At 54.4% G+C, this 12350-nt stretch overlaps 1 protein-coding gene across 2 annotated transcripts; it reads left to right on the forward strand.

Moving 5' to 3' along the window:
- The first annotated feature begins 4346 nt into the window (after window positions 1–4346).
- On the forward strand, window positions 4347–9150 carry LOC119110463 (profilin). Of its 2 annotated transcripts, none has more exons than XM_037234300.1 (3): window positions 4347–4553; window positions 7826–7938; window positions 8298–9150. In XM_037234300.1, exons 1-2 carry the CDS (start codon window positions 4409–4411, stop codon window positions 7921–7923), a joined length of 243 nt encoding a protein of 80 aa, XP_037090195.1. In that variant the 5' UTR covers window positions 4347–4408; the 3' UTR covers window positions 7924–7938; window positions 8298–9150. The 2 variants fall into 2 exon arrangements, with proteins under 2 accessions (XP_037090195.1, XP_037090194.1); XM_037234299.1 differs by having other exon boundaries at window positions 4348–4553; window positions 7826–7925.
- Window positions 9151–12350: the final 3200 nt, after the last annotated feature.

Consider the following 12350-nt stretch of genomic DNA (forward strand, 5'->3'; position numbering starts at 1 on the left):
GGTTTAGAAAAAACAAAAGAAACCATGTGGATAAAAGGAAACCGCAAATGAAAGTCCTGCTTCCCAATGATATTGATTCTGTGGACAAAAGATGTTCTCTGAGACAAGAAGGATGACTTCTCACCCCCACCCCCCACTCACCCTCGCCCTGCTTGGGGGGGGGGGGAGGTTGATATGAACCATCCCCCCAGTTTTGTTTTTTTTTTTTATAATTATCTAGCATGTTGTACAATCATGCCCAAATTAAGAGCAATGCACAGCGATTCGCGGCCGATGCGGACGGCGGACAGCAGCCAACGATACTGCTGGAGGCGCGCGGCGGACCGATGTGGTTAGATTTGGGGAGCATATATAGTAAATATATGCTCAAAATAGTTAATATACACCATTGTACTCTACTGAATAAGGAGCACGAACGCTTGTTTAGTCCCGTTGGTGTAATGTGTGTTGGAAATCCTCCCCCCCCCCCAAAAAAAAAAATGGGTAGCGGAGTACAAATTTTTCAAAGTGGAGTACAAATTGCCTGGGTCGTGAGTCATTACACTGCTATTTAGCTTATCATTGGAAGCCTGCAGTACAATAGGTGGTTTTCAAGGGGAAGCATGTTTCCCATACAGCAATTCGTGTGAAAGCACAAAATGAAAGAAAAGATCGGCAGAAAACATGAAAAAATGACAATACAGTTCCAGTCTTATTTTCATGACAGACGTACATAGTTATGAGGGGGCAATCTGGGAAAAGGCTGCCATGTCATGGATCTAGGCGAGTCTTTCTTCTAAAGTATTGCGGTAAACAATTAGCATCTTACGTGATTCTCCCAAAGGTACCCACAAGTCGCTTACTGAAAGTCTTAGTATCGCAAAAGAAGTTTGGGGCTGAGCAGGACTAAATGGCATACAAAAGCATGCCATCGAATGTGTCACGGACGACCACCTACGCACGCTCCACCGCGATCGCGCTATTCACGCTCCACCTCGTAATGCCACATCTACCTAGCTTCAAAAGGCATAGACACGACAAAACCCTTACGCGCCTCACATTTCAACCTTCGGACACCACGTGAGGCGCCGCACGTCCTAGCCGAGCGAAATAGACAGGCATAGACCCAGTCAATTTACCGAGATAGCACAAGTACCACGCCTGGCAAGAGCAATGCCAGCCAAAGGGGATTGGAGTCAGTCACTGTGATCCCTTTTTTATCCGTTGACTTCGGCGGATAATATGAGGTATTAATGGGGTTCGTTGCGCGTAGCTGACAACATTGCAAACTATGCTAATTGATATTCCAATTCATTGGTGCGTTTGCCGGGATAAATGTTTTTCATTAATTGCCAGACCAAATTAATGGGACGCGCCTTTTTAATGGGCTCAGTGACCCTTGGGCGCTGAGATTAACCTGTCCTGCAAGGTTGCTGGAAAAGAAACCTCTGCAGGGCCCATTTCGTGTTTGTGTGCGTACAGAAAAATCCCGGTGGGGTGCCAAACGTGCGTTTTTTAAGATAAATCAAGCAAGTCGTAGAAAATTATGTCATGCAGCTCATGTCTGTCCTGGTCCCATGGTATTCGTCCATTAGACAGCGAAGCATACTCAGTTGAAGTATAGGGTTTATGTAGGTAGTTTCGTGTATAGTGTAAGTTTCATTGCGCCTCAAAATTCCAAAGGCTTAAAGCATGACTCGGACATCGTAACACCATGTAGTGATATGCATTACATCAGCTTGGCCGGTTGCCAGTTTTCTGCCTCACCATGTGTAAGCAAGCTGTCACCTTTGAGCTTAAGCTCAGTATTTTTTAATGGATAATGTGAAATGGAAGGACGCATGTGTCAGGATACCAAGGGTTTGATGCAGGATCTTGCAGTGTTCCATGTTAGGGGGTGGTCGTAGGATTTTTGTGGGGGGGGGGGGGGGGCGGTGCTCCAGGCACATGTCCCTGGTTGGAGTGTGCGTACTGTGTGGCTTCGTGCAGGAAAATCTTCAGTTCCTTTCTTCGGTCAACGTGTTACAAACGTAAGCTCAGTGATCCTTTGTGGACATACAATGCCATTGATGTCGTAAGCTTTGAAATCACCGTTGTGGCCTGTTACCAAGGGGCGTCGTTTCGTGTTACGTTTGGAGGTCCTCAGCCCCTCTGCCGGAGAGTATGACCCTCGAATGTGTGTGGAGTCCATGACAGCAAACCAGTAGTTCTCGGTAGCGGAGACCTTATCTGCAAGCTACGCACCTTTCTAGCCACAATGCTCGCTGCTATATGCATGCCATAATTTGGTACTAAGCCAGAAGGAAAGCCACAGGAAAGCACTGATTACCAAACCGTCCAAGCGGTTTCAAAGCACCGAAGGACAACCAACGCACAGAGGTTACCAAAGGTTGGTTTTTATCGTCAGCTCTTGGAGGGATTCGGATTCACAAGAAAGATGGTGTTGAAATGGCGTACGGAGGAGCTCGTATTGCTAGTCACGTTTGAATGAATTATCAACTGCCCAGCGGTGAGACATAGGGTCATTTGGGTGTGCGCTCGTCTTTCGCCAAATACTGTGCTTACGTTCTGTTACTCGCCATTTGGCATGATTAGTGGGAGGCTCGTTGGCATTTTGTGTGCACCAGTGTTGAAGGCAGCCGGGGTCGCGAATCCAGCATCAAAAAAGCTTTGTACCTGAAGCCTCATTACTGGAGGCAGTCAAGTGTAATCAGCAACACTCAGGTACCCACTGCCGTAAAGAGTGACAATGCTGTTATCGTGGTGCCTATCGGCCATGGACAATGTTCTTGATACTCCTTCCATGGCATGTCTATGAACATCACCATGGGTGGCTTCTAGACATTTGGATTTTGCATCAACTGGCTCCGAAAATTAGATCGCATGCAGCTAACTCAATTATGACTGCAACTTGAATGGGTTGAACACACGTGATTCCGCCTTGACTCGCCAGAAGTCTAGTTGATGCCACCCACTCAAAGTGGCTGCCGGGGAAGCACACACGTCACATGCACATACCGCCATTGAAGCGTTCACGCGCGCAGATGTCCATCACCATGCGGGCTTCTCTTTTCTTATGACGATGTGATGGCAGTATACCATTCATCAATTGACCAACACGAGTACAAGTGCCACGAGTTGCTCTTGGGATGATCAGTTATTAAGATAGCTTAATAGATAATTACCAGAAGGTGAGCAAATTGTTTGGTCTTTATTTGGCTCAGTATTCCCTTTGCTCATGTGCATTGGGGGGGGGGGGGAGGGGTCTCAGAGGAGTATTAAGGGGGCTCATGTCAGCAGCATTGGGGGGTCTCAGACCCCCCCCCCCCCCGAAAGTGTAAGAAGTGATACCCTGGTCCATAGTGAGACTCCGGCTCAAATTGCAATCAGTGCGCTTTTAGTAGCAGGCTCTTGTCGCCCGCTAGGCAAATCACAAACGTTCCTTTATTCGCACCAGTAGACGTGCGCTCGGTGGTCATGGCGGTGGTGTCGCGACTGTAGGAAAGAAGCGTAATGCTGTGGCGAGGCGCTGACCGCATACTTTGGACTCGAAAATTATACAAATTAGCATCCTTATTATGTTTTCACGGTGCTGCAGTGACACTACCCAGTACTATTATTATATATCACTCGCCTTTTGGTTTAGCTGGAGTAGATGCAAATTGGCATCCGTATTATGTTTTGACGGCGCTGCAGTGGCACTACCCAATGCTATCAGATATCACTCGTCTTAAGGTTTTACTGGAGTATAATTTGGAAAGATGCCTTGAAGGTCGAACACTGCCTTCAACAAGTCTTCTAGTGGAACGAATACAATCGTGAACGCCGTTTTTCGGCCCCTAACCTGCGTGCTATTGGTATTGAAGGAGTTGGTGGAGTAAATGAAGCGCTTGAGATAGCACGATAGGTCCGACCGCCTGCACGTGTAGGTACGCATTGGGCTTAGTTTCAACAGGTAAGACGTGCGTGAAACTGGCATGTTTTTCGCATATTGCAGTTCCACACAGATGACTCGTGTGGTTTTCTTAATTCCTCAAGAGCTGTGCAATCTGGTATGAAGTGCACCATGGACCCCATTAAAACAATAATGATGCCTTTTTCCATCAACTCTCATGGTTGCAGATGTAGAATGAAGTTGGTCGCGCTATCAAGACGTACGGCGAGCAGTCATTCCGTTGTAGGATGGAAGCATGCTGCTCTGCGTCCCCCCCCCCCCCCCCACACACATACACACAAACCAATGACGGCAGACCAGCTGCGGACAGCTGGCTGTGCGCAGCGAGCAGCGAACAACCTTTCCGACCAACAGGTACTGGCAGGCCGCCTGCCCGTTCGGTTGGTCCCCGACCGGGGTCAAGTGGGCCGGCCCGGCTGACCCACCGCTGCTCCACAGGCCCAGCCGGAGCAGATCAAGACGCTGGTGCAGGCGATGGACAACTCGGACCTGGTTACCACCAACGGCTTCAGTATAGGCGACATGAAGTACGTCTACCTCTCCAGCATCCCGGGCAAGGTGATCCGGGGCAAGGCCAAGGGCCAGAAGTCGGGCGTGCACGTCTGTCTCACCAAGCAGGGTGAGTGGCGGCGCGGGCGGGCCAGCCGCACACAGCCGGGTGTAGGTCGGTGAACGCGCACCGCACACGTGACAAGGGCGGGGACGACGGCTGTAGGCCAGACGACTTTTGGGTGGGATGGGAGCGTATGTCACCAAAATGCAGCGCCGCCGTCTGCACATCCCATGCGCACCGCACCGGTGAAGGCGGAGGGGGGGGGGGGGGGAGGGGCACGCGTGTTCAGCATGACAAGTCACGGTAACCAGCTGGTATGATTCATCTTTGAGCTAATTAACATCGCAAATGTACGCTTTGTGATGTCTTAAGTCGACTATGCTGTTGTCATGATTCGTGAAATAGCTAGAAAAAAGTGATCCTTGAGTGTGATGCTCTGTAAGTTACGTTTAGGACTACCAATTAGAACTAGATGAAACTGGATAGAGAACTGGATAAGCTATATGTACGCCAATAAGTGTTATATGAGCGTCCTTATGTGTTGTCTAGGATTTTCCACTGCAAGCAGATGCTCAATTTTCGTTTTTTTCCTTCGCCCACCCGTGTTGTCTTAAATAACGATTAGTTTGTACTTTCTGGAACTCTCCGACGAAGTCCGACTCTAGGGCTCCATAGTATCGTTTAACGACATATAAGGGTCATATGATTTTCTCCAGAGCTCTCGAGGCAGTATTCCAAGTTATGGCCAGGAGCGTTGTGCTAAATTTAGACAATTTTTGTGACATTTTACTGTGCATGATATCGTTTGAGGCGTTTTAGTAAAAAAAAGTTGTATGCATTGTTGTAGGATACTCCTTTTTTGTTACACCGTAATGCCTGGTAGCATTTTTTACCTGTTTCCTGTTGCGGGGTCGTGGAGCCATTCGCATGGGAGCTGCTCACATGTGGGCAAGCTGCTTTCATACAGAACCGGATTCATGCACAGTGTGAGACAAAATGCATTAGCAGCATGTCGTCTTTCTGGGTGGTAGTCCACGCACATCCAGCTGTTCCAATGGTCGGCGGTCGTCTGGTCGCGCTGTGAAAGTCGTCCGCTCCCAGACGCATATCGTTCAGACGACGCTAATCGGCCGACCGATTGGACGCCGGGCCACGGCCGCCGCGCACGCGTCCGATCGATGCCCGGCCGGGTCCAGTGACCCAGTTGGCGGCCGGCGGTGTCCGTTACGGCGCGACGGTAGCCGGCCGGCGCCGTGACGTCACGCTGCCGAGCAGCCGGCCGCTGGCCGCCGCCCATGGCCGCACGGCGTCCGGCTGGCTCGGACGTGGGCCCCTGTGCAGCGGCGTGTCTGAGGGGCCTGAGTGGCGTAGAGGCTGGTCTGGATTGGGAACGCTGACCCGGCGAATCCGTCCGAAAGTGAGCCGTCCTTTAGCTGTTATTATAAAAAAGTTAGCGTCACCGGCATTTTTTGCGTCGTTTACGTCACCAAACTATATGAACCATCGGGCAAGAAGACAATATTTCACGAGTGAGCCGACGAGGCAATTGGAGTATTATAAAATTCTGCCAGACATTTTGTTGCGCGGGACTGCGCCATACATCTAAATAGTTGAGTTTTCCGTTAAGTAAGAATGCCACCTACTTCCGGCGTTATTTTCGACTGCGGTATGACTGGTGCATTTCGAGTGATATGTTAGCCATTACAGACAGGAAATACAACCTTGAATGCTCGAAGTATCCAACCCATTTTTTATTGGTGCAGGCACTTGTGTATCGTATTATTCTGATTCCGTTGTGGAGAGGGCATTGGTAGCGTAGAAGGCTTTCCTTGTGCATTATTTGACATGTGTCTGTGAATGGAGGCCATGTCAGTTGAGAAATGCCATGCAGCCAGTTATTTGGCAAACCTTCATTCCCCTCGGTGCAACATTTGTGATGTGCGCATGTATCATAGACCAGCACCATGTTTTTTGAATTATATAGAAGTAAATAATAAAATTAACTTGAATTATGTGTAGGCAAGGACAGTTTTGCAAAGCCGTATCAAGTAAGCTCCCACCCAGCATATGACCGCAAGGATCTTGGCGACCTGCCCCGTACTGCTGAAATGATTTTTTTTTGACATTTTGGCATGCAACGGTGTTGTGACAGGCGGTCATGCATTCATAGACTCAGAGTGTTGACAAGAGCGTAATCAAGTAATAAATTGCATTCCTACACCCCTAAAGCGGCGGAAATTCTGCTGTGCGTTATGATTCGTCGGCATCAACTCGCTTGGTACATTTAAATGCGAGAATAAGAAAGAGGTAGATGTCGATATTTCACGTGGTATTGGAACAATTACACCATTTGTGCTCCCTCAATAGTATGCGTCTAGTATACACTGTCTATCGCACCAAAATAAATCCAAAATCGGTGACGCGCATCAGTGATGACACCCGTTCCCAGCGCCAGACGCACGTACGCACGCATGTACTTACGTGAACGCACGCACACACGCGCGCACGCACGCGGGTGTTCATGGCAATGCAACTTAGACACGTCAATTTTATGGCACGAGTTTTCTCAAAATAAAATCCTATACAATATCTAATAAATATTGGGACGCCGTTAGACGTTTAAATATGCGCGAGAGTTCGATTTAAGCGTTACGTCGCCTAGACGTGAGATATATAGATATTTAGATTATAGATAGCAGTAGAAGAAAAAATGGCAACATGAAAAGAGCAGATCTGCCGTCAGGTCTTCTTTCATTATAATATTGGAAAGACTGCCATTATTTGTCCTAGCCTTACTTTTTTACAGACAGTGGCGTAATTTTTTAAAAATATTATATTGGCTACTGAGCTCCGTGCGTGCGTGGGGAAGGAGGTGCCAGACCTTTCCGTCCTCATGTCCGGCCGTGCCAAGCCGGCGCTGGGACGGCCGGAGGGTCGGAGCGGCGCGCCGGTCGCCATATGCCGGCGTAATTAGCGCTGTGTCTGACAAACGTCGTCAGCCGGGCCGGCCGCTCGCCCCGGAATCCAGCGACGCCCTGCTCGCTGCGCTGTCTGCGGCGCGCCGAGCCGGCGGCCGGCCTTGGCCCGTCACCAGCCGGTGCTGTCTACTCGGTAACCGGCACAGATGAATACACAACGGGCGCTGGTTCGAACGGTGGCGGTCTGACCCTAAGCTGTGTAGGTGATCAGCGCGTCCAGCACAGCCTGAAATAGAGGTCGCAGGGTGTGGCCTGTGAGCGTAGCCAATGGGTGTGTGGCCCGTGAGCGTAGCGTGGTTGCGCCGATGGCGTGACCAAGTGACCACACTGACTGACGTACGTTTGTCCTCCGTTTGACAGCCATCATCATCGGTCGGTACAGCGATCCCGTAACGGGAGGAGAGGCGGCCAAAGTCGTGGAAAACCTAGGCGATTACTTGACGGGCGTCGGCTATTAAATGTGAGTGGCCAAGGTGAGGTTTATTTGCGCGCATTGTTGCATCGTCGCTGGCTCATTGTTACGTTGATTGTCGCATTAACATACTGCTCGTAGTCATGTCACAAGTGTCGAAAGTGTTTCTGTGTTTACTGTTATATTGTTTTATAACTCCATAAGATAATGATTCCATGTTACCACAACACGAGCTTATCGTTCCATTTGTCGCTTGGGGAGCGTTTCATGCAAGTGAAGCTTGCGTAGTGGGTTGGCATGCGTGCCCGGCTATGTCTGGCCGCTAGCGTGACGGCTGGTGCGCTGCGGTGGTGGTTGGTTTGCCGCTGAGCGCGGCTGTCTGGTGTGTGAGCTGCCTCTGACGCGGTCGTCGCGTTGCAGGCGTCGCCGCAATGTGGCTGAGCCTGCCGCGGCCGCACCGGCCTCCGCGGTCGGCGCGCAGAGCCGGCGGGCCGGCGCCGCCCCCCGCCCCCTGCCCGGCCGGCACGCGCACAACGGGCCGTCACATTCCAGGACCCAGGACGACCTCCGGCTGCCGCCGGGGCCGGCCGCAGCGGGGGCGGCCCGACCCCACTTCCAGCGCCGCCTCCCCGACACCCCGCCACCCCCGGTTTTGTAATATTGTTTTGTAAGTGAGAGCGAGCGGTCGGCGTTTCTCGCGGCCGGCCTGGTGCGCCGACGGGCCGCCGCCTCTTGTTTAGTCGTTCTTCGCGTTGGCTAAATTTCGGCGGCTGCGAGTGCGAGTGCGCGGGCGAGTGCGTGAGTGCGCGCGCGAGGAGCGCCGCCCGGGCCGGCGGCGCCCGCGTACGATTGGAGGATTTGGCGGCATTGCGTGTGTGCACGGCGCCACCGGGCTGTAAACCGTCGAATCCCGCAGGCCACCGGCCTTCAAGGTCAATCGGACGAAAAACCGTGATCCAGCATGGCGACCAAGTCAGCTTACTTATACTTAAGTGATGTTAAAACCCGAGATAATTATCTGAATCAAAGTCAGGCTTCCTCTTCTGTGAATAACCGTGTGGTGTGAATTTACTCGCTCGGATGCGACGTGTTTGTTTCAAATCTAATCTGAAAAGTTGTTTTCTTCTTGAAACAGGGTTCTGCTTCTATATTCCAGTTCTGGAGTATATATCGCTTGCCTAGTTTTGTATCTTCGTTAAGCTATGTATTCTGGGTCCCGTTATGTTTTTGTACTAAGCGATTGAAGGCCCCCAAATAAATTTATTCAAAAGTTGCACTTGTTTTGTGCCCGTGTAAGTGGAGCGACATGCACTGCCGTGGTCAGCGAGGAAAAGAAACTGGAAGGCAATGTGAACGCCTGTTACATGCTGTGAAGTGTATACATTCGTACACCGGCTGATCTTCTTTGTGGTGGTCGTCTGCACAGACTGCTGAGGGCAGGTCGGGTCGCCTCACCATATCTGGTCCAATAGGTTTGTGTACACATATTGTCGATACGGCCGTTTATTTTAAATGACATACTATACACATGCACACGTACATCCATATACTTAAAAAATAGCTTGCCTCGGTGCATATTACAAGCGCTTTATGTACACTATATTGCCAAACGACACCTTGAGACGTATTATCACGTAAGATACGCAAGCCTTTACTTTGTTAGTCGCACGAGATAGGCGGCTGCCGCGCGGGGCTGGACACGGGAGCCTGTCCGGGTCCGCCACTTGCTGCCGTTGTCAGCCGGGCCGCAGCTACACTTGCTCCAGCGAATACTGCTTCCTCCGCCAGAATCCCTTGAATATGCTGAATTTGAACTTTGAGTCGCCATCTGGAACGGCAAGCATTTTTGTGGATTGGCAACGGTTTGCACAAACAGGGCGGGTTTTGCAGGCTGTGTGCCACTGCCTGTCCCAACAGCGGAAAACAGCCGACGCTTGACAAGCGGGTTGCAGATGCTGGCGGTGGGGGGTCTTCCCTTCTCCCCCCCCCCCCTCCCCCATCTGCCCTCGTGGCTCGGGTGCGCCGCCGCCACTGGCCGGCAGAGGCGGGTGCCCAGCGGGGCCATCAATAAGAGCGGCGGCTGACAGCAGCACGTCCCGAGCGGCGACACACGCGGCCGCCGCCAAACAGTCGCGGCCAGTCAAGGTCGCTCTGCACCCGACGGGCAGCGCCTGGCCCGTTCGTGACCCGGTCACGCCCGGCGCCACCGGGCTGTCCACGGCTCTAGTCCGTTCGCGACTCGGTGAGGCTCCCATATCGGTTCCCTGTGACCCGTTCATACGTCAGGGCCTCGTTACAGGTCCCCTACCGTTGCCGTAAATCGAGCTGTAAACGTGAATCGTTAGCGGTCCGCTGGAGTGTGCTGGCAGATCTGTTGCGGGGCGCCCGCCCGGCCCGCTCGGTAGGCCGCCTATTCCTGGCGTCAGGCGGGCGCCGCTCCAACCCAAACAGCCGGCTTCGACAGGCCATGCCGGCGCAGCTGTGGCCCGCCGTCAGCGGCGGCGGCCCCCGCCGGCTACCCCGCCCGGCCAGAGAGCGCCCGCATACGCGCCGGTCACGGCGCCCGCAGACCAGCCGTGGTCGCGTCACGCCTTATATGGCTCTATGGCGTGGCGCCGGCCTGGCCGTTTTCGGCTGAAAATGCCTGGCGGTACCGTCTGCCCGCGGTAAGGGGGCTGGGCGCAGCTCGCCTTGGATCTTTATCGGGCCACCTGCCACGTCATCGCCGCCCCGATAGCGCGTGTCGCACCGTCTCACCGCGTTTGTCCACACATCACTGGTTCCGGTCCCCACGTCGGTCTCGAGGAGTCTTCGTTGACTAGCTCAGCACTCAGTCGCCGCGAGAGCTGAGACACGCGCCGAAGGGCTCGGAAGGCTCAGAACTGCAGCTAAGCCCTGCTCCCTGGTCTCAGCCGCCTCCTGAGGCGCGCCGGCACGTACCGAAGGCTCGGAGGGTTCAGGACTCGAAGCCCTGCTCCCTGGTCTCAGCCGCCTCCTGAGGCGCGCCGGCACGTACCGAAGGCTCGGAGGGTTCAGGACTCGGAGTCCTACTCCCTGGTCTCAGCCGCCTCCTGAGGCGCGCCGGCACGTACCGAAGGCTCGGAGGGTTCAGGACTCGGAGTCCTACTCCCTGGTCTCAGCCGCCTCCTGAGGCGCGCCGGCACGTACCGAAGGCTCGGAGGGTTCAGGACTCGGAGTCCTACTCTCTGGTCTCAGCCGCCTCCTGAGGCGCGCCGGCACGTACCGAAGGCTCGGAGGGTTCAGGACTCGGAGTCCTACTCTCTGGTCCCAGCCGCCTCCTGGGGCGCGCCGGCACGTACCGAAGGCTCGGAGGGTTCAGGGCTCGGAGTCCTACTCCCTGGTCTCAGCCGCCTCCTGAGGCGCGCCGGCACGTACCGAAGGCTCGGAGGGTTCAGGGCTCGGAGTCCTACTCTCTGGTCCCAGCCGCCTCCTGAGGCGCGCCGGCACGTACCGAAGGCTCGGAGGGTTCAGGACTCGGAGTCCTACTCCCTGGTCCCAGCCGCCTCCTGAGGCGCGCCGGCACGTACCGAAGGCTAAGAGGGTTCAGGACTCGGAGTCCTACTCCCTGGTCTCAGCCGCCTCCTGGGGCGCTGCCGGCACGTACCGAAGGCTAAGAGGGTTCAGGACTCGGAGTCCTACTCCCTGGTCTCAGCCGCCTCCTGAGGCGCGCCGGCACGTACCGAAGGCTCGGAGGGTTCAGGACTCGGAGTCCTACTCCCTGGTCCCAGCCGCCTCCTGAGGCGCGCCGGCACGTACCGAAGGCTAAGAGGGTTCAGGACTCGGAGTCCTACTCCCTGGTCTCAGCCGCCTCCTGGGGCGCTGCCGGCACACACCTGCCCATCCGTTCGTCCGTGCCCGCCGCCCCTCCCCCCACGCCTCTCCATCTCTCACCGAACACGGCTCGTGCCCAGACGCGCACCGCGCCCGTCGCCAGCGCCGCCCTGTTGACAGCGGCGACAGGAATAGTTGCCCCCGACGCCAGCCTCGCGCGAGACGCCAACGACCGCTCACAAAGACGGGACGACACGGCCGCACCCCGCACGCACCGTCCTTTTTACCGTACTCAGTTTTTGCGTGACCTGGGAGTCTTTCTAGCGCGATGACGGGCGGTGGCTTTGCAGCGGCTTACAGCGACGCCACGCTCTTTGGGATGTCATACCACTGCCTGCCGACGGGGATCAGCCATCGTCCGTCAGTTCCCGGGCCTGTGCAGCGGCCAGCCTCCACCCAGCTGGCGCCTGCTGACGAGTCAGCCCGATACCGATGGAATACACCCTCCGGCTGCCGGTCCCAGTCGCTGTTGGGCTGCCAGTGGCGGCCAGCCGGCGCCTGACCTCGTCACTGACTCCGGCACGCAGACACGGGTGACCGATGACCGACAAAAACCCGGCCCGGACTGGGTCAGGCGCACAGCACTCTCGCCGAACGGGCTCCAAGGCCGGCGAGCGGCGC

The sequence above is a fragment of the Pollicipes pollicipes genome, unplaced genomic scaffold (assembly GCF_011947565.3).
Source record: "Pollicipes pollicipes isolate AB1234 unplaced genomic scaffold, Ppol_2.1 Scaffold_7231;HRSCAF=8579_pilon_pilon_pilon, whole genome shotgun sequence".
In the NCBI taxonomy this organism is placed as follows: domain Eukaryota; kingdom Metazoa; phylum Arthropoda; class Thecostraca; order Pollicipedomorpha; family Pollicipedidae; genus Pollicipes; species Pollicipes pollicipes.

Coding starts and splice junctions, on each gene's coding strand:
- LOC119110463 (XM_037234300.1), top strand. CDS start 4,409: ATGGACAACTCGGACCTGGTTACCACCAACGGCTTCAGTATAGGCGAC. Junction 4,554..7,825: donor CGTCTGTCTCACCAAGCAGG/GTGAGTGGCGGC, acceptor TCCGTTTGACAG/CCATCATCATCGGTCGGTAC.